The 23,242-nt window shown below is 34.5% G+C and overlaps 3 protein-coding genes across 3 annotated transcripts in view; 2 read left to right on the forward strand and 1 right to left on the reverse strand.

Moving 5' to 3' along the window:
* The window catches only part of LOC114334179 (protein rhomboid-like), a 451,337-nt gene that overhangs the window by 185,321 nt on the left and 242,774 nt on the right, over positions 1 to 23,242 (forward strand). The window lies entirely within an intron of this gene.
* LOC126883130 (uncharacterized) lies at positions 18,018 to 18,886 on the forward strand. Its single transcript, XM_050648377.1, has 2 exons — positions 18,018 to 18,330; positions 18,454 to 18,886. The coding sequence occupies exons 1-2, from the start codon at positions 18,260 to 18,262 to the stop codon at positions 18,857 to 18,859; spliced, it is 477 nt and encodes a 158-aa protein (XP_050504334.1). The 5' UTR covers positions 18,018 to 18,259; the 3' UTR covers positions 18,860 to 18,886.
* LOC126883128 (uncharacterized) lies at positions 18,872 to 22,000 on the reverse strand. The gene is made up of 2 exons (XM_050648375.1): positions 20,611 to 22,000; positions 18,872 to 19,559 (listed from the first exon to the last, which is right to left on the reverse strand). Exons 1-2 carry the CDS (start codon positions 20,662 to 20,664, stop codon positions 18,945 to 18,947), a joined length of 669 nt encoding a protein of 222 aa, XP_050504332.1. The 5' UTR covers positions 20,665 to 22,000; the 3' UTR covers positions 18,872 to 18,944.

A 23,242-nucleotide genomic window follows, 5' to 3' on the forward strand; every position in this document is an offset into this window, starting at 1 on the left:
AAAATATATCGTATTGCGGATATAATTCGTATAAAACGTATAAACTTTAATGAATATTCTAAAAAAAATATCATTTTCTTGGAAACATTTCTGAAGCAAATACTATGTTATCAACATCTTCTGGAGCTCATTTGATAGGTATTTCTAAGTTCTTTGACAAGTATTTAGTAGTATAGTAGTGCCAAGTAAGTATATGTTATAGAATGCATCGTTTTCCGTTATTTAAGCTTGAATACTTATATTATGTGAATTGTGATTTTCGGTACCTACCAGCCGAAAAAAAAATACATTCATTTAACACACATTAATATTTAAAGATTTTTCAAGTAGTTTAGTCTATTTTTTATTAGCTTCAATTTTGGTAATGAAAACTTTTTTGTAAAGACTTATAGTTGTTATTTATGAAAAACCCCTTTACATGCACTTTTTTCACGAAAATTAAAATATTTTATTTTTAATAACTTAAAAAGTATTGATTTATTTTAATAACTTTATATAACAAATTTTGCTTAGAATTTGTCCCTCTATCGATTTGTTGAGTTATTTTTAATAAATATATACTCACCAATAGCAAAAGTTAAAATAGGAAAAGAGGTATCTAATGGTTTTCAAGTAACAAAAGGACTGAAGCAAGGTTGTTGTTTATCTCCCATACTGTTCAACATATATATCGATGAAGCACTGAGGCACTGGAAGAAGTGTAGAGGGATGGGGCTATCTATTGGGGATGAAACGTTGTATACATTGCACTATGCAGATGACCAGGTAGTTATTGCCCAAGACAAAGAAGACCTGGAGTATATTACTAGAAAACTAATGGAAGAGTACAAAAAATGGGGCTTCGAAATAAATGTCCAAAAAACACAATATCTTTGCGTAGGAGGAGAAAATACTGCAGATGTCCTCGACTTAGAAGATGAAACTATTCAGAAATGTGACCAATGTACATATTTGGGGGTAAAACTGACAAAGACAGGAAGAAGTGATGAAGCCATAAAATACAGAATAACCAAAGGAAAACAAGTTATAGGTGCGTTGAATTCAGTATTATGGCAAAAAAATATAAGACCGGAAACGAAAAAAAGAATATATAATACCATATTAAAACAATCGTCTATGGCTCAGAAGTGTGGCAGTTATCACAAAAACTTAAAGGTAACCTATTGGCAGTTGAAATGGATTTTTGATATCAGGAAACAAATGAAAGTACAAAGATCAATTATAGAACACATCGAAAAACAACAACTAATATGGCACGGACATGTTAGACGTATGGGGGAAGAAAGACTACCCAAAAAGATATTAGAATGGGTACCACCAGAGAAAAGAAAACGAGGACGACCACCAACAACATGGATCCAAGGAATCTCAAAAGCAATGTCAGCAAGAAATCTATCTGAAGAAGACTGGCAGAATAGACACGCTTGGCGAACGGGAACCCAAAGGCGTATTACGCTGTGAACGGGATATATATAAATATTTTTAATAAAATAATTTTCAACCCCGAGAAGGGGTGGTATCCACCCTCAGGGTAAACGCGCAAGGTGGCACCATGTTACTTTTATTTCTTGAGGTATCCTCTAACCACTCACCAATTTTCGTGAAAATCGATGGAGGTTCACCGAAATCGAAGGTAATAGTTGATTTATACCTTAGTACATAATATACAAAAGAAATTGCAATTCAATGAACTAAATGCGCGTATTTTGCAAGCTCATAAATTACTTATTAGTCGTCAAATAGTCAATTTATTTCATTTTAAGTACAATTCTCTCTGAAGCCGGGAAGATGGGGTGGTTTTCGTGCGAAGCGGTTGTAGCTCAATAATCAAAATGCGCGTGATTTAAGAGTTTATTCTTAAAGTGTATAGGTTATATGTACGAATTATATCCGCAATACGATATATTTTAATTTTTCTCAGCATTTTTCTCTTAAGTTGAATCAATTAAAGGGTTGTTTGGGAGTAAAGGGGATGAGCTCAAAAATCGAAACTATATTACTTACTCAAAAATCGAAAGCTCATAAATAGCTCATAAATCAGGGCTATTTGGTTTTTAATTTTTGCAAGTGGGGGGCAGCTCAACAGGGGTTTAACGTAGTATCATTTACAATCCAGATGAAGTTTCCGACGACAGTGACTATGAGTATGGATGTAATTCTTGATTACACTGTAAGGTAATATATTTTTCCACCTACCTCTACCGAAAGTATACTTTTCCGGACCTGATTGTAGGGAGCAAAGTTGTACTTTTCCTCCCTAGGGAGGAAAATATTTTTCCTCCCTAGGGAGGAAAAGTAAAAGTGACGTCATGGTATTTCATTCATGAAATATAACTTATTGACGCCCTGTACAATATCTATTTTCTATTACGTAAGTATCTATACATTTTAACGTTTATTTAAAAACACTCTGTATTTTGTAGAATGGTAAAAAACAGTAAATTGATATTCTGATTTAACAATGTTTACATTAATAATTTGACTTATATTTGACAGTTGACAGTTATATTGTACCTATTTGTTAATTTTAGTTCTAATAAATTTTGTTGGTTAGTTACATAAATAAATTAAATAAAAATGAAAAAATGACTTGTTATTTGAGGAAGGTGGAAAAACCATATGTATAACATGGGAGTAAAGTGCCTTTTCCTCCCTTGAATGATTACTGCCCTCCGCTACGCGTCGGGCAGTAAACTTCATTCTCGGGAGGAAAAGTAGCACTTTCCTCCCTTGTTATACAAATAGCTATTTATTTTCTCATTAAGAAAAATTTTGAGTGTCATTATTATTTTATCAGTAAATACTTATCATTACAATGTAGAAACAACAAAATTTCAAACTTTCTTATATTTTTGGAATAATAGGTAATTGTATATTTCTCTAAATAAATACTGTAAAATACATTATCCGTTAAGAGCGTAGGTGCAAAGCTTCGGGCCAATGCTTTTTAAATGCATTCATTTTTTTCGAATCCTGAGAAAACTAATAAGTATTTTTGAAAATTTTAAACGCAGAATGAAAGATTACATTATTATCGAGGGCCGAAAGTCTCCTGAAAACTTCTATAATGTTTATTTCAATAAGTTACAGGGGTGAAAAAGAAGAGAAAATTGATTGTGATTTTTAATGCCAAATATCTCATTCAAAAGAAACTTTTTGTTTATTCTTTTGTCTATTCATGTATTATTCAAGGGATTTTCGTCCCTTGGCAATAATATAATCTTTCATTGTGCGTTTAAATTTTTCAAAAATACGTATTAGTTTTTTCAGGATTCGAAAAAAATGAATGCATTTAAAAAGCATTGGGCCCCAATTTTGCGCCTACGATCTTAAAACCGTATTTTTGTTGGTCTTTGTTAGTGCTTCAAATATTGGGAGAATTTGGTAATAACTTATAATAACTAATAGACGCAAATTCGTGAAATATATTGTAAAAGGCCATGGACGTATAAACACAGCCATCTGTGTTTATAGGTCCATGTAAAAGGCAAATGAGCTTTATTATAAAGTATACTATCAATAATAATTTTTGACTGAAAAATTGATTAAAATTATTTACGAACGAAAAAAGATTTTGTGGACCCCCGTATATTTAAGAAATCACGGTCGTATTGCTTTATTTTGAAAATGTTGTCAGTTACTCAATATTTCACTATGTACAACTAATAAAATGCACTTTTCTCGTACTAGGTGTCGAAAGCAGGTTCGAAAATAGCACCCCAGACCGTTGACTTGAGATGTTTTTCTCACGAATCAGGGTCTTGGTCGATGTCGAGGCCGAGACTCTATATGACTCACAAAACACAATCAGAGAGACAATGAATATATAAAATTGTGAGTGGGCGGCCGTGTGTGTGTTCCTTTGACCAAGCCCAACAAAAACCATCACCATCAGTTTCAACGACTACTCCCCATACGGATTAATACCTTTATATAACCTTTGTGGCTACGAAAATACATTGGGAGTCGGTGTTTTAGTGACACCAATTGAAATATTTGTGGTCGTATTTCACGAATTTATTTTACTCTGTGGGAACCGTTTCTCTCGGAAATATTTAGATCTATAGTAGGGCAGTATTTAAAATAACTAATAATAGAATTTACTGTAGATATTGTTACGACAGTTCCGTAGATTGATCCTACATAGAAAAAGTACCTTGACGTGACAGAAGAAGTCGTCACGTATGAGAATGTTCTAGATGTCATGTAATAACCCAGAAATTTTTTTATCTTGTCATGTTTGTCCCACACCAACCAAAATTGCCAGTTAACTAAAGAAGAAGAAGAAGAAGAAGAAGCAAATTGTACAATGTACTAACATACTAACTCCAAATTGTAAGTGAATTAAGGGATTTTTCCCATATTCCGCGACGATGAGCTGGCCAAATACCCAAGTAGGTGGAGGCCAATAAACTGAAGAAGAAGAAGAAGAAGAATAACCCAGAAATGTCTGGTGACGTCCAGAACGTCAGAAAATCTATATAAACATATGTATTTGACATTTTAAGAACAGTTGTATTCCAGTATTTGAAGATTATAGTTGTCAGTTTGTCAAAGTTTTTTTTTCTCTGATTCTGGCTTTGGTTTAGAACTAGAACCTTTAGCCACGTAATTGTATAACTTATCACTAAGTCAGGGGAGTAATGTGTAGTGTGTGTGTTGAGTAAGTGTCTTGTTACTTTGCAAAGTCGACGTCATTGTCTTTGCAAAGAGACGCTAATTGTTTCCGAACGTCTGCGGTCCCTCCGGTGAGTACCGATCCCACAAGGACAGAAACTATTTTTCATTTATTAATTTATAATAAATGAAAAATTTCTGACCCTGGTAGGATTCGAACTCCCGACCTTTCGTTTCAAAGGTAGGCGCTCTTACCACTGCGCCACAGAGGGTATTTTGTCAAAGTTGTTAAACTATTGTAATATTGTGTATTGTGTTGGTTTGAATAAACTTGATTTAATAAGAAGTGTAACATTGGCAACAGCGGTGGGATTTGAAGACATTAAATAATTGTTTATGGTCAATACAAGATCTACAAAATTTGAGAAGGAAATGGATACATCCGGACCTCCAGCATGGTTTTTAAAAATGGAAGAGTTGAAAGAGAAACGTAGGCAAGAAGAGAAAGAAAATGAAGAGAAACGTAGACAAGAAGAGAAAGAAAATGAAGAGAGCGTAGGCAAGAAAAGAAAGAAAATGAAGGGAAACGTAGGCAAGAGAAAGAAAATGAAGAGAAACGTAGGTAAAAAGAGAAAAAGGAAAATAAAGCTTAGACAAGAAAAGGAGGAGAGGCGTAGAAAAGTAGAGGTAGAAATCATAAGTATTTTATCTCGACTTAATGAAAACTTTACTTTGGAGTATGGAGGTAAGTCAAATTAATTCTAGAATAGACACATTAGAAGAAAAACAAAATTATTTAGACAATAAAATAGAACAGCAACAAAACGATTTAAAGCAACAACAAAACGATTTAAAATCCAATTTAGAAAGACAAATAGTTGAGTTAGAAAGAAAAATTAGTTCCCAAGCTTCTTTATCTCATTATGTTTCATTTCTTGTGCAAGGCCGAATTAGAACTAGTAAATTTTTAAAACACGAGATCTATACCAGAGAAGACTGCAAAAAGTACTGAATGAAAACTGCATTACACCGGATGAAGACATAGAAAAAAGTTGGAAGAAGATCAGAAATAATATCAAAATGGCAGCAACGGAAGCACTTGGAGAACGTAAGATAAGTAAACATATACTAGAGAAAAGGAGAACTCCATGGTTCTGTGAAGAAATAAAAATAAAATGCCAAGAAAAAAAGAAAATCTACCTAGAATACAAGTCCAAAAGAACGAGACAAACATATGAAAAATATAAAAGAGTACGAAATGAATTAAACTCAATAGTCTTCTTCTTCAGCCTGTGTTCGTCCACTGCTGGACATAGGCCTCTTCCATTTGCTTCCATCGATTTCTACTCTTGGCAATTCTCATCCACTGCTTGCCCGCGACTTGTTTGATATCATCTGCCCACCTCTTCTGCGGTCTGCCTACTAACCGCCTGTTCTCTCTTGGTCTCCAGTTTGTTAGTCTCTGTGTCCATTTTTCGGGATTATATCGGGCAACATGTCCGACCCATTGCCACTTGAGCCTTGCTATACGTTCCGCGACATCAGTAATCTTTGTTCTTTCACGAATGTCGATATTTCGAATTTTGTCTCTCAAACTAATCCCTAGCATGGCCCTCTCCATCGCTCTTTGAGTTGTACTGAGCTGCTCTAAGGTTTTCTTTGTAAAGGCCATGGTCTCCAGTCCATATGTAGTTACAGGCAAGATACATTTGTCATAAACTCTACGTTTTAGACACATTGGTATATCTCTATTCTTCAAGATAAAGCTTAACTTGCCGAAAGCTACCCAAGACAATTGCATGCGTCTTTTTATTTCGGCTATTTGGTTTTCTTTGCCGATTTTATTGGTATGTCCAAGATATATATATATATATATATATATATATATATATATATATATATATATATATATATATATATATATATATATATCAAACAGATGAAATAGAGAATGTGGAAAAATCCCCTTACGAACAATTCACACATCCACCATTTCGGGTTGGGAAAATTTTTTCGAATAGAATCAAAGATCCAAACACCAGTTCTTAGAAATGTGTTTCGCCCTCTTCAACCTCTCTGGGCTTATCAATAAAGATGAGAGGTTGAATATCTTTAGACACATTCCAATCAAAAAACAACATTCGAGACCTAGACATAGAAGGTGCGTAAATCTACGGCAAGTCCGACAATGACAGAGTGGTCGTCAAACCATTAACCTTGGATCCTTTGATCACTGAGTGTGTTTCAAGGATCTACATCTCATGTTTTTAAACATAGATTTTACTTACTTTAAGTAATTAGGGAATTAAAACTTGAGACTGTCATTGTCGGACTTACCGTAGATTTACGCACCTTCTATGTCTAGGTCTCGAATGTTGTTTTTTGATTGGAATGTGTCTAAAGATATTCAACCTCTCATCTTTATTGATAAGCCCAGAGAGGTTGAAGAGGGCGAAACACATTTCTAAGAACTGGTGTTTGGATCTTTGATTCTATTCGAAAAAAATTTTCCCAACCCGAAATGGTGGATGTGTGAATTGTTCGTAAGGGGATTTTTCCACATTCTCTATTTCATCTGTTTGATTTCGTACGAGTGGTCGTCAAACCATTAACCTTGGATCCTTTGATCACTGAGTGTGTTTCAAGGATCTACATCTCATGTTTTTAAATATATATATATATATATATATATATATATATATATATATATATATATATATATATATATATATATATATATATATAGTGGTCTACATTTTCAAGATTGACGTTGTCAATAACAAGATTCGTTTGTACATTACTCATTATTTTTGTTTTCTGAAGATTTATTTTGAGACCTATTTTATTTGACTGCTGGTTTAGTTCCGTCATCATTTGCTCCAGTTCCTTGATATCTGTACTGAATAATACTATGTCGTCCGCAAACCTCAAATCACTCAAATGTACACCATCAATGTTTAGACCTTTTTCCTCCCAGTCAAGCTGTTTGAATACATTTTCCAATGCTAAGGTAAAAAGTTTTGGAACTCAATAGTAAGAAGGAAGAAAACAGGACATTTTGAAGCATTTTCAAAAGAGATGGAGCACGACTTTTATGGGATGCAAAAGGAAATGTGAAAAATTATAAGAGGTCACAGAGCAGAGATGAAGTAATTGATAGAAGTAAAACATATTGATACAAATACATGGACAACTTACCTAAAAAACCTCTATCAAATAGCTAATCACAAAGAACTGGAAACACCAGGATTAGAATCGGATGAGAAAACAGAAATTAAAGAGGAAGATATAAAGAACGCCTTAAAAAAGATGAAATATCGAAAAGCTCCTGGGAAAGATGGAATAGCTAATGAACTTTTAAAATACGGAGGAGATAGACTTCACAACGAACTGAATATCCTTATAAGTAAAATAATAAATACAGGAAGAATTCCAGAAGAATGGAGAACCACTCAAATGGTAGCGTTATTTAAGAAAGGTGATAGGGCAGACCCCAGTAACTATAGTATATAGAGGGATAAATTTACTGAGCACTATACTGAAACTCACAACAAAAATACTTATGGAGAAAATAATGGCGTGCATAAATATATCGGATGAACAACAAGGATTTAGAAGTGGAAGATCATGTAACGATGCAGTTTTTGTGATAAGGCAAATAGCGGAGAAATCATTAGAATATAACAAACCAGCCGTTTTCTGTTTCATAGACCTAGAGAAAGCGTTTAATACAATCCAAGTAAAAGATGTGATACACCTACTATATGAGAAAAATTTACCACTGGATATCATAAAACTGATAGAAAACATATATGTAAGAAATAAAATAGAAATGAAAGTCAATGGAATAATAACAGAACCCATAGAAACAAACACAGGAATCAGGCAAGGACATTCACTAAGCCCTCTACTGTTTAACATAATATTGGATGTAATAATAAAACAAGTGAAGAAAAAAAGAGGGTAAAAAATGGGCAATAGAGAGATAAAATACTCTGTTACGCTGATGACACCGTGTTAGTTGCAGAGTGCGAAGACGACCTACAAAGATTATTGCACGAGTTCAACATTAACGCAAAATAAATGAATATGAAAATATCAGCCCAAAAAACAAAAAGCTTAGTAATTGCCAAAGAACCAATAAGATGCAAATTGGAGTTAGACAATCAAATTATACAAGTAATGACTTTCAAAATCTGGGAATTAATCTATCAGCCGACAACAATATCGAAGAAGAGGTAAAAGACCAAATAATTAAAGCCAGTAGAACGGCCGGATGCCTAAACGACACAATTTGGAAAAACAAACACCTAAGATTGGAAACAAAGGCTAGAATATATAAGTCACTTATTAGGCCAGTTATGACTTACACGGCCGAAACAAAACCAGATACAAGCAAAACACGAAGACATCTGGAAACCACCGAAATGAAGATCTTAAGAAGGATTGCTGGAAAAGGACTACAGGATAGGGTAAGAAGTGAGGAAATCAGACGCATATGTGGGGTAGACAATATAAATACCTCGGTAAAGAACAGAAAAGAAGAGTGGAATGAGCACATAAGCAGGATGTCTGAATCAAGGATAGTAAGAATAGCCAGGGACAAGTCACGGACAAGTCACCGTTAGGCAGGAGAAGTATAGGACGCCCAAGGAAAAGATGGAATGACAACTTAGGGGCAGAATGAAAGGCACCGTTGAAGAAAAACAGGCAGTACTGCCTATATAAAAGAAGAAGAAGAAGAAGAAGAAATTTTTAAAACGACCCACGTTCGATGACCTAACAGCGTGGGAAACTTATTGTTTCCAATTTGAAGCTGCAGCCAGAGCAAATGGATGGACTGAGAAAGAAATGGCAGCTTCCTTGGTAGTGTCACTTCGAGGACAAGCAGCAACCATTTTACAATTTCTTCCCCAGGATGTAGTTAGTTATATGTCGCTCGTACAAGCTTTAGAGACAAGATATAGCTAGCAGCATCTAAAGCAGGTTTTCCAAAGTCAACTGAAAGTTAGATATCAAAAATATAACGAAAGGCTTCAAGAATTTGAAGCGGAAATTAAGAGATTATTGCATTTTTCATATCCTCAGGCACCTAAAGATTTTCTAGAACAAATTGGGATCATTCGTAAATGGGCTACACTCGGCTACAGGATATTGAAATGCAAATAGCTCTCAGATTAAAACACCACCAAACGCTAGACGAAGCACCAATCTCATCTCAGGAGTACGAAGGGGGAAAAGTATTCCCAGATCACTCCCAAAGTTAAAAGAAATAGAATTTACAGAAAATGAGCAAGTCACTACCACATATAATGAACAACTAATTTTATCCCAGATATTAAGCTTACTGCAAAATATTCAACCAAAATCTTAAAATCACAACAGAAGACGTTTTAACTGCGGAAGAATGGGACATTGACAAAATAATTGCAGAAGTCGATCCCAGGCAATGAAAGAAGAATCAAGCAATGAGGTCAGAAAGTCGCCTAGATCGACATCCAGAAGCCTGTCACAACGTCCTACTAGAAATAATGGTATATGGTCTCTAAGAAATCGATTTCTTACAACTGACCACAGAAAGGAAAGAGATACTGTGGAATCTGAGGTTGCCCATTTTAAGGAACAACTAGCGGTTAGTAAAAATGAAATAGAAAAGTTAAGAGAACAGGTGTCAATTTTGCAAGAGGAGTGTAAGGTAACTCGAATAATGCAAACACTACACAGTCAAATCTGGAATACAAATGTCAGAAATTGATTAAAGAGAAGAATGTGTTAAATAAACAATTACAAGAATCCCAAGATGCTTCAAACAGGTTCAAAGTTTCAAAGCCAGTGTCAGATAGAAGAAAAAGATAATCTGACCGAAGAAATAAGTCTCCGGATGACCACAGTTAAACAGGAAAACTTAATTGGAAAACATTAAAAAGAGCCAGAAGAAAGATAACGACTTAAGAGTTATACGAAATTGGTTTAAAAATGAAGTAAGACCTATTTGGCAGGAAATATCCAAATATACTAGAACTGTAAAAGCGTACTGGGCTCAATGGGGATGTCTATATCTTTCGAATGGTCTATTATATCGGAAGTGGGAAAGTCCCTATGGGGTATACTTGACATCAGGTTATTTTAGTAAACCTTAATCTTAATCCTATTACAAAGTCCTTTGTATTTGAATGGTGTCCTTCAGTTTTGAGATTTAACATACTGAACAGCAGGTATAATAATTAAAGGACAATAGATTAAAATTTATTAATTGATACCTGTGCCTAAACTTAACCACATCATTCAAATACAAATGACTTTGTAATAGGATTAAGATTAAGATTTTCTAAAATAACTTGATTCCAAGTATACGTACAGTTCAACAAGTGATACTGCCAAAATCACACATTAAAAGTGTGTTGCAAGAACTTCATAGCAGCCTGTCTGGAGGACACTTTGGAGTAAAAAGAACACTGACCAGAGTTCGAGACAGATTTTACTGGATAAATTGTCGCCGAGATGTAGAAGATTGGTGTAAGAAATGCGGTTTATGTAACGGTAGAAAAGGCCCTAGAACAAGAAGTCGTAAGGTGGCACAATATCTTTCCGGAGAGCCTTTTGAGCGACTTGCAGTAGATATTCTCGGTCCACTTCCGATGACAGAGAGAGGGAACAAGTACTTAATGGTCGCAATGGACTATTTTTCAAAATGGCCTGAAACTGCACCCCTTCCTAATCAAGAAGCGAGTACTGTACCAGAAGCATTCATAACACATGTCGTATCAAGACATGGAGTTCCTTTAGAGTTGCATTATGATCAGGGACGAAATCAGGGAATTTGGATCAGAATTATGGCAAGAATTAATGAAAATCTTGGGTATTAAGAAAACTCGAACTATACCTCTCCATCCACAATCAGACGGAATGATCGAAAGACATAATATAACTATTTGTCAACACCTTTCAATGTTTGTTGCTGATAATCAAAAAGATTGGAAAACTTTAATTCCTGTTAACCTACAGAAGTTCCGAACATGAAGGAACCGGTTATTCTCCATTGAAGAATATTCCATCACTGGAAGAGAAATGAAGCTTCCCCAAGATTGCTTCCCTAAGAAGAAGGACCTTCATTTCTGACATACCTTGAAAACTTAATAGAAACATTGGAAAAAGTGTACTGAATTTGCTCGTAAAAGTTTGAAGCTCCAAAGTGATCAAGCTAAGTCCAGGCTCGATATGAATGCTACTGGGACAATTTTCGAAAGAGGTGACCCAGTATGGTTCTACAATCCCACACGCAGGAAAGGACTTTGTCCGAAACTTCAACGAAACTGGGAAGGCCCGTACACCGGCTTGAAGAAAATAAACGATCTAGTCTACCGCATCCAGTTTTCAGCTAGAAGTAAACCCAAGGTAGTTCATATCGAGAGAGTAGCCCCATATCATGGAACTGATCCACCCCGTTGGCTTCAACCAGACCATGATAGACCAGTTATCCGAAGCGAATAACTATAAAGGAGGGAGCAGTGTTACGGCAGTTCCGTAGATTGATCCTACATAGAAAAAGTCCCTTGACGGGGACTAGTCACGTACGAGAATGTTCTAGATGTTATGCAATAACCCAGAAATGTCTGGTGACGTCCAGAACGTCAGAAAATCTATATAAAAATAATATGGTATATTATGTGTTTGACATTTTAGAACAGTTGTATTCCAGTATTTGAAGATTATAGTTGTCAATTTGTTAAAGTTGTTAAAGTATTTTAATATTGTGTTGGTTTGAATTGAGTAAGTTGATTTAAAAAGAAGTGTAACAATATAAATCTATATACAGAGAAATGCTCTTAGTATTCACAGTTTATAGATTTCAAAAGCGCTTTTAATAAAATTAATCGGACAAAAATAATGGAAGAGCGAGACAGCTAGAGCATCTTGAAATCCCAGAAAAATTAAGACATAAGCGCAAGGATATAGTGAAAACTTTCTGCTCGCCAGTCATCTCGACACGTTGCTTACCAGGACTCTCGGCGCACTGCTCACCATTCATCTCGCCAAGGTCGAGATGCGATCGATATGTTTAAGAGTCTTTAAAGCAGGGCCCCCGTAACCGGGCGTGCAACGCGTGCGGCGCACGCGAGCGTAACCTCAAAGGGGCGCCAAACCGAAGGTTTGATAAATAAGAAATATTTATTTTAAATGAGATAATCATTTTTTTATATACAATTTTAATTATTTCATGAACAGCTAGAGAAATCTCAAAACTCAAATATTGTGTTATTACTGAAAAAATAATTATTTCCGTCCTGAAATGTTAAACTTACTCCGTCAAAAATACTTACATATATGTGAGCGGCCGTGGAGTAACGGCATAATCAGAGCCGCCGCTAACAGTTTGATCGCCCGCGTGCAATTCCAATTATGCCGCCCCCTCTTCAACTATAACTATATGGACTGGACTTTCACAAAGACCCTTAGTTTTCTTACATACATACATATTATGCTTTTTGCTGTGGGTTTTAAAGAGCCGCTTGAATTGACATGAAATTTGGTACACACATAGCTAACAATGCTAATATGTCAAAGAAAAAAGGGATATAGTGCCGATGTTGCTTTTGCCCTGGAGGTGGGTTTTCAGCCCTTCTCGGAGGTGAAAAAACATCAGTTCAAAATAAGTCCGCCATTGGGTAAACTGATTAATTCTAAGCAACTTTTGTTCTAAGTAAAAGCTTTTCCAGTTATTTGCGAGTGAATGTTCATTTTTCAACAAGAAAAACATGTTCTTCGACGGATTTACACAAATAACTCAAAAAGTAATTATTTTTTCGAAAAAATATTCATACCAAAAATATAGCTTAGAAAAATGTGAAAAAAAATGGTGTATATACTGAGTCTGTAGACCCAGTAGAAGCAGAGTTACAGCTAATGAAAAGTAGGTTGTTATCAGTCAAATTTCAAATTAAATATTTCAATGAGTTGTGGTTTATTTTTTGACAAATTTGACGAATAAGATATTACTTTTCATTAGCTACAACAACTCTGCTTCTGGTAGGTCTACACTACAGGCTTCATATATAGGTACACCATTTTTTTAAGTTTTTTATAAGCTTTATTTTTGCTAAGAATATTTTTTTGGATAATATACTTACTTTTTGAGTTATTTACCATGAACTGTTGAATAGAAACGCATTTTTGTTTGTTGAAACATGAGCATATTCACTCGCAAATAACTCGAAGAGTATTGTTTTGTAAAAAAAGCCCATAAAACAAAAGTTCTTTAGAATTGTCCATTTTATCCAATTACGGACTTATTTTGAAGGTATGTTTTTTCACCCTCTAGAAGGTGTGAAACCGTGAAACTCACTTTCAGAAAAAAAATCACGCATCGGCACAATATCACATGTTAGCTATGTGTATGCCAATATGCCAAATTTCATGTCAATCCCAGTGGTTCTTCAAAATTTGGAGCAAAAACCGAGTAAATGGACCATAATATTAGTTCAGAGAAATAAGGAAAAAAATATCCTGTTGGTGACACAACCCCCTCCAGGCCGAAACTAAATTTTTTGAGTAGTATTGACATGTATAATAATAACCTATATGTTTCCTGCAGCCGATTTTGATGATATACATAGTTATAAACAAATGAAGATCAAAAAACGGTAAATTTTCGCTTTTTTCGTCTATTACTAAAAAAATAGGCATTTTGGACGAGTTTGAGAGTAAGAAACTCATAAACCGTATAAAAAAGTTCAATATGGCGTTCGCTTAATATGTCTATCCTTACCTATTGGTTGCTTAGAAAATTGCAAAATAAATCATAAATTTTGAGTTTTTATAAATATTCATAACTTATGTAAAAAATTAACTTAGAACCTTCTTATTACACCGAATGCTGAGACTTATGGTGCTTAATTTATACCCTAAATTTCAAAGCAATTGGTCAAATAGTTTAAAAGTTATTTAATTTGTTTATCCCAAATTATTTTTTTTTGCAACACTGAAGTCAGAAAATAATGAAATTACAGTTATACTTTGGATAGTTTATGAAAGAAGAAAATTTACAGTATTAATTTAATTAAAAAAAGATACAAAAAATATTTATAAATATGCCAAAATTATTTTGCAAAAACATGTAAATTAAAAAAATGGGGGGGCTAACTTTGTCCCTAATTGTCCTAAGACAGTTGTTTTTCTTTCTAAATGTGTATAAAAATTCAGTCTTTCTAAATATGAAAAAATAATTTTTCTACGGGTAGCGGTTAAAAAGTTATTCTAATTGTTTATAAGTAAGCAAAAAATCGACATGTTTTTGCAAAATAATTTAACACTGTTTAAAATTATTTTGTCATTTATTTTAAATCAAGGTAATAGTATAGGTAAATGTTCTTCTTTCATAAACTATCCGAAGTATTATTGTAGCCTCATAATTTTCTGACTTGTAGTGTTGCAAAAAAATGAATTTGGGAAAAACAAATTAAATAACTTTAAATAACAAGAGACAAGAAGTATCAGCATTCCGTGTAATAAGATGGTTCTAAGTTAATTTTTACATAAATTATGAATATTTATAAAAACTGAAAATTTATGATTTATTTTGCAATTTTCTAAGCAACCAATAAGGATAGACATATTCAGCGAACGCCATATTGAAGTTTTTTATACGATTTATGAGTTTCTTACTCTCAAATTTGTTTAAAGTGCTTAAATTTTTGGTAATAGACGAAAAAGCGAGAATTTAGCGTTTTTTGATCTTCATTTGTTTATAACTATGTATATCATCAAAATCAGCTGCAGGAAACATATAGGTTAATAATGTTGATGTCCATACTACTCAAAAAATTTGGTTTCGGCCTGGAAGGGGATGTGTCACGAGAAAAATCTTATTTGTCTGGACTATTAGACAAGGCGGAAACGGCGGGTTCGTTGGGAAAAATATTCCCATGAGATATTTTTGCATAATCACATTCGTGAGACGTCCCAGAATAAGGTTCAACAAGTCGCCCACGAGAAAAGTGGGCCAATTTTTTTTTAACAATTTTTTTTAATCAAATTGCAAAAAATCAATATTTTTGGCCCGGACTAATTTTTTTTTAGGTTTTTTGGACCATTCTGGCCAAAAAAGGTCTCTTATAATTTTTCTCTAAAGTTGATCTTTTTCGAGTTATAAGCAAGTTAAAATTTGAAAAACGCGAAAATGGCCATTTTTAAGACTTAATAACTCGGTCAAAAATTATTATTTTGAAAGTCAGAAAGTGACTAAATCAAAGTTTAAAGTCGCCGCTACATGATCCTGAAGAAATCTGTGTCATTAATTTACTATAAGCTGTTATTTTTAATTAATAACAATGAGTGGTTAGATCGTATTGACGCTGCTGTAAATGTGAGTGCGAGTAAGATGCACAATTGGACTGCTGGAATGGCTTCTCTCTCGCACTCAGCATTTACAGCCCCGCACACGTGCCTGGCGCTTATTATTATTTCTTAAAAATAACAGCTTAGTAATAAAATAATGACAAAAATTTCTTCAGGATCTTGTAGGGGGGGGGGGGGGGCTTTAAACTTTGATTTAGTCATATATTGACTTTCATAATAATAACTTTTAAGCGAGTTATTAAGCCTTGAAAATCGCCATTTTTCGTTTTTTTTCAATTTTAAATTGCTTATAAGTCGAAAACGATCAACTTTAGAGAAAAAATTATAAGAGACTTTTTTGTCCAGAATGGTCCAAAAAATTAAAGAAAAAATTGTTCAGGCCAAAAATATTGATTCTTGCAATTTGATAAAAAAAAAATTGTTAAAAAAAATTGGCCCACTTTTCACATGGGCGACTTCTTGAACCTTATTCTGGGATGTCTCACGAATGTGATTATGCAAAAAAATCTCATGGGAATATTTTTCCCTTCGAACCCGCCGTTTTCGCCTTGTCTAATATTATATTCTTAAATAGTACAAATTGTTATAAAATTATTTAAATGTTTGCTTGTCTTGAAAATATGTACATTGAAAAAAGTGCCAATTTTTTTATAATTAAAATTTGAAAAATAAAATAACTCAATAATTTTATAATTAAAAAATGTTTTTGATCAAAACGATTTAAACGATAAAAAGAAAAACAGCTTTAAAATTTAATAAATTTGCTTTAGTTTTAACTTCGCGAATAATTTGCTTTATCAAAATGGATTTTATTTCGGTTAATGTAATTGAGGGGTGTAAAGTATTACATTTTTGACCTAATAAAAAATTTTAAAACTACATTAGTGATTTTATAAAACACTTACCTTACCACTGACCACTGTAAGATCCTTCAGTTTGATCTTTGATCGATGAATGAAGCTTCAGCTGCTTTAACACAATCACTCAATTCACAATCACAAAGAATTTTGTCTTTTTAAGAAATTTATAATTTACACTCTCATTCCGTATTCGTATCGTAATCGTAATACATTAACTTAATGCTTACTTGGTGGAAGTAATAGTAATCACGAAGCCACTCAAATAATGAAAATGAATGACCTAACAGAAAAACAGTTTAGGGACAAAAAGACAAGCTCAGCATCAATTAATAAAGCGATAAAAAAGTGTTTCATAGTAAATGAAATATAATATTCCCAAAGTTCTCGAAATTTATTACCTAAACAAATATGAGTAGGTATACATTAAGATAAAGTTAAGTGCTTGCTCTTTTGTTTATATCGCTGGTTCTGAATACATATGTTCAAACGTGCATATTCAGCTGGAATGAAATCGGACTAATAACTTACATCGACAGACTTTTGTAAATAAGGGATTATATTTCCAGTTAGTAATTCCTCTGACTCTATATTTAGTATATAAAAGAAATATACAAGATTTGATGTAAAAGGAAAAGTGGTAATTTTGCTCTCTGTCGTTAATTGTTATACATATTTGTTTGATTTCTGATTTGGCGCCCCCCAGGACATGGCGCCCTTGTGCGGTGCACGCCTTGCACGCCCGCTTACGGCGGGCCTGGGCATAATCGCTGGCCTCATACGCCAGTGTACGTGGGTTCGATCCCTGCCAAAGACAAACCATTTTCATTTCCAATAATGACACGAGCCGTCTCACCGTGCCTCGGAGAGTACGTTAAGCCGTCGGTCCTCCTGGGCTAGTGTACATCGACACTAGTTACTTGAAACAGGGTTAAAGATGTAATTGGCGCTGGAACTATCCAAAAGGATCTCCCCGGCAAAAATGCCATACGATATTATTATTACTTACATATATTACATTTTGCTGTTCCTTCCTAATTTTTTTTCTTTGAAGTAGATTGAATTACGCTTGGCATACCATCCAATCGATTTTATGTTGTAAACTAAAGCGACAGTCAAAATAGTGAAACAAACATTAAATCACACTACTTGACGAGTAGAAACATAAATTAACACCCATAATGCCGGTTTTCCACCAGAGAGACAGTTTTTAGAAACACAAACAGAAACTTTTTGAACGAAAAAAAACAAAAACAAAACTGAAACAATCCCAAAACTCTTGTTTCCATTTAGCGGACTTCATTTTGTTCGAGTTTTGTTTTTGTTTTCGGTCCTTTTCCACCGGAAAACAAAAACAAAACACAAACTCGTGTCGACAACAACATTTGTTGTCGCGAGGAAGTCAAAGCAGTTTTTCTTTAATTAAAACAATGTTTTTTTCTCAAGAAGATTTTTTTATTCTTAGTTGTGGATGGTTAATATTGAAGTCATTGGAAAAAAAGTAAGTAAATATAATTATGTTCGGTGTACTAGCTGTTTACTAGCCAAATAATCACTTTAAACGGTACATATATATTTTTTAGTAAATATAATTCATAAATGATAAAACAGTATTGTTTTTTAGGAGAAGAAGAAAACGCAAACACAGATATTGGGTTCGATCACTTTTATCTAGAAGAGTGAACGATGGTGCTGCACAATTGATGAACGACATCCAAAATGATGACTTTGGGTTGCATGGGGAACTGCGCTCATCTTTTCATAATTTTGTGAGAATGTCTTCCTCTGATTTTGAAGAACTAATTACATTAATTGGAGGAAAAATTGCCAAGTTAAATACAAACTTCAGAGATTCAATTTCTATTAAAGATCGATTAGCAGTAACACTGAGGTTCCTTGCAAGTGGGGACAGTTATCAAAGCTTAATGTACTTATGTAAAATATCTGTTCCCTCCATATCACGAATTATACCAGAAGTGTGTGATGCCCTAAATGAAGTTCTTAATGATTACATAAAGGTAAGCAATTAAAAATACTATATATTTTATTTATTTCTGATTATTAAGAAGAAAAACGAAATTAATACATTTTAACTTACTTTTAATACATATTTTTTTAATTAATGTCCTGAAAAAGTGATGAAAAAGCTTCTTTTAAAATACTTGTCTCTCCTTGTATTGGGTTGAAATCATTTGTCTCGCTTAAAGTAATTACTTGAACTTTCTGTCCTGACATTGCACTTGCTGATGAATTGTCAGATATGACAGCCCATGACGGTGTGGAAGGTGAAGGCATTGGGGTGCAACTGCTTTGTGGAAGGTGGGACCTGCGAGCATCAAACAATATATTTGTAATCTGCTGTTGCACAGTAATCCTTGAGTATTCAGTTTTTAAGCTTCTAATATTATTAGCTACCATCTCTCCAAATACGTCATATTCATCACGCTCTTTTTTTTCATATACTGATTTCATCATATTAAATACTTGTGTGCTTTCACTTTCATTGTCTTTCTCCACATTTCTATTGGTTTTCTTTTTGGGTTGGTTTTTTGATGTAAACTCATTTTCAGGTGCATTTGAGGTTGAAGCATTTTGCATACAAAACTTGTCAGTTTCCAATGGTGTAGCAGAGTTTTCAACTTTAGATCTTTCAGGTTCATCCTCGAGGTCATGGATGTCAACAGAATTTTGGGTCTCCGTTTGAGGGTCGTCATCTGAAGATTCACTTTCCTGAAAACAAAAAACTTGTATAATTTTATGCTAATCTGTATAAACATTGCTCAAATTATGTTCGTTATGTTAATGCCAAAATTATAAACAAATTATTCTTTTTATTTTAGGTGCCCACCAACTACCAACTCAGCACAGTGGCAAAAGTTGGCGAATGATTATAACACTAGATGGAACTTCCCAATGTGCGTGGGAAGCATGGATGGGAAGCACGTTGTCATGCAATCACCCAAATATAGTGGAAGTGAATTTTTTAATTATAAAGGCACATTTAGCATAGTTCTCTTTGCTGTAGTCGATGCAAACTACAATTTCACCTACGTGTACATTGGTTGCCAAGGGCGTATATCAGATGGGGGAGTTTTTAAAAATACCGGCTTTGCCAAATCTTTGAGCAAAGAAATGCTTAACTTACCCGAAAACGCATCCCTTCCAGAAAGAGAGAAACGTGTACCGTATGTTTTTGTAGCCGACGATGCTTTTCCCTTATCACCAAATATGTTGAAACCGTTCTCCGGACACCAGGATCGCGGATCTATGCAACGCATATTTAACTACCGTCTGAGCCGAGCAAGAAGAGTGGTCGAAAATGTGTTTGGTATATTGGCCTCTGTGTTCCGTATTTTCAGAAAACCTATACTACTAGAACCACCAAAAGTAGAAAAAATTGTGCAAACTTGTGTTTTATTACATAATTACCTGCGCCGAAATACCGAATCAAAAAATACTTATACACCACCGGGGTCATTTGACGTAGAAGATATAGATTCGGGAACTATTAGAAATGGATCGTGGAGGAATGAATCACAACCAACTGCATCAATGTTACCTCTAAAACCTGTGGCTAGGAAATATTTGCAAGAAGCACAAAATATAAGAAATGAATATTGTGAATATTTTATTTCAGACCAAGGACAAGTACCCTGGCAATTAAAATATGCGTAAATAAAGGGGATTATGTTAGCAATTTGTAATTATTTATTTATTTTCTTTTTTTTTGTGAATACCTAAATCCCTTAAAATGTAAGTAAACAATAAACAAAAAGCTTACCTCATATTCTCCACCGATTTGAACGCCTTTTCTTGGTTTATTTTTATCATGCATAAAACTGATTGCGTTATAACCAAACCACCTGGGTATAAAATTCTGACCCGCGCCAGATTTTTTTATTTTTTTATAGTTTCTTCTTTCACGTAGGTATTGTGACGTTATGTTTTTTATTTTTCTGGCTTTTTATCCAAACAAAATCTTTTCAGGCCATAATAATGAAAAGACCTTCTCCAAACGCAATAAAAACTTATACTGAAATGATGGCATCTCCTGAGGTAAAATGTTCCGGAAGTAAAATGAGCCTCCATTCGGATCTCCGGGTGAGGACTATCTCAGGGGGAACACCATTGCAGGTTAGAAAAATCAGGATAGGGTCTTGGAATCTTGGGAGTCTTACAGGTAAGAGTCTGGAGTTAGTGGATGCGCTCAAACGAAGAAGAGTTCAAATTGCTTGTATTCAAGAAACTAGGTGGAATGGACAAAGGGCGAAAGAACTAGGTGATGGATATAAATTGTGGTATGTAGGGAGTAGTAACACTAGAAATGGAGTTGGTATAATTGCTGATAGTGAAATGAAAGATAACGTAGTAGAAGTTGTAAGAACGAGTGATAGAATGATGTCAGTGAAATTTGTAATTGATAAAGAGGTATTGAATGTTGTGTGTGTGTATGCTCCTCAAACAGGTCTGGGTGAGAATGAAAGAAGAGCTTTCTACGACCAATTAGGAGACGTACTGAGTGATATTCCAGCAGAGGAGAAAGTTATAATAGGAGGTGATTTCAATGCACATGTGGGCCAAGCCAAGATAGGATATGAAACAATACATGGGGGATTAGGCTTTGGAACTAGAAATGAAGCTGGAGATGACATGCTAGAATTAGCAACAGCATTGGATATGGCGATTGTTAACACATTCTTTAAAAAGAGAGAAACTCAACTTATTACCTACAAAAGTGGACAACATCAATCCCAAATAGACTACTTCATGATAAGGAAAGAAGACATACGTGAATGCAAGGACTGCAAGGTAATAGTTAGTGAGACAGTAAGCCAACAACATAAGCTGCTTGTTCTGGACATCGAAGTAAAAAGCGAAACTAAACCAAAATATCGGAGAGGACCACAAAAAAATCAAGTGGTGGCTGCTGAAAGATGAGAAAGAAGGTCTATTCAGGAGAAGAATAGTAGAAAAAATATGTTGGAACATGAAAGGAAGCCCTAATACAATTTGGAGAAAAATGGCCAGTAGTATTAGAGAGACTGCTATTGAAATACTTGGGAAAACGTCTGGAAAAAAGTTTGAGGATAAAGAGACTTGGTGGTGGTCAAACGAAGTACAAGGAAAAATAAAAGAGAAGAGAAAATTATATAAAAAGTGGCAAGAAACCAGATCCGACACAGTTCTTCAAAACTATATGGTGGCGAAAAAGGAAGCGAAAGTAGCAGTAGCAAAAGCCAAAGCAGAAGCGTATTCAAACCTATACGATCAACTTGATACCAGGGAAGGCGAAACGAAGATATATAAAATCGCCAAACAGAGAGCAAAGAAAACAAAAGATTTTAATCAGATTAGATGTATCCGAGATGAAAATAATAAAATACTAGTTCACGAAAGGGATGTCAAAAAGAGATGGAGAAAGTACTTCGACAGCTTATTAAATGAAGAATTTGACAGACAGCCTGTAGAGTCAACGGAGACAGTAGCAGCAATGGTCACCAAAATAACCAACGAGGAAGTGGCTCAAGCGCTTCAAAAAATAAAGAAAGGAAAAGCGGTAGGACCAGATGATATTCCTGGAGAAGTATGGAGAGCATTGGGAGAGACAGGAACAAGGTGGCTAGCAGGTCTATTTAATAGAATTATGGAAGTCGGACAAATGCCAGACGAATGGAGAAGCAGTATACTGGTACCTGTTTACAAAAACAAGGGAGATATACAACAATGTACAAACTACAGGGCTATAAAACTGCTTAGCCACACCATGAAAATATGGGAAAGAGTAATTGACAGACGGATACGTGAAGAGACCGAAATATCCGAGAATCAATTTGGCTTTATGCAGGGTAGATCAACAACAGATGCAATTTTCATTATAAGGCAGTTGATGGAAAAATACAGGAGTAAAGAAACAAACGCTCATATGGTATTCATTGATCTTGAGAAAGCATATGATAGAGTTCCTCGAGAGATTCTGTGGTGGGCACTCAATAAGAAAGGAGTCCCTGGTGAATATGTAAAGATTGTGAGGGATATGTATGAGGAAGCAACAACTAGTGTTAGGACAGGTGTGGGAGAGACTGATAAATTTCATGTGAAAGTAGGATTGCACCAAGGCTCTGTGCTTAGTCCGTATTTATTCTCATTAGTTATGGACCAGATAACAGCGAAACTACAGGGTAACATTCCATGGTGCTTAATGTATGCTGATGATGTCGTGTTAGTAGGAAATAGTGAAAGAGACTTAGAACAAAAACTGGAACAGTGGAGACAAGCTCTGGAGGAAAAAGGTTTAAAACTTAGTAGGACAAAAACAGAGTATTTGGAATGTTCATTTAAAGATGGAGCTACTACAAATAAAATGGTATCTTTGGATGGTGAAATGATTGTGAAAAGCAATAGTTTTAAGTACC

Source organism: Diabrotica virgifera, chromosome 4 (genome assembly GCF_917563875.1).
Source record: "Diabrotica virgifera virgifera chromosome 4, PGI_DIABVI_V3a".
NCBI lineage: Eukaryota > Metazoa > Arthropoda > Insecta > Coleoptera > Chrysomelidae > Diabrotica > Diabrotica virgifera.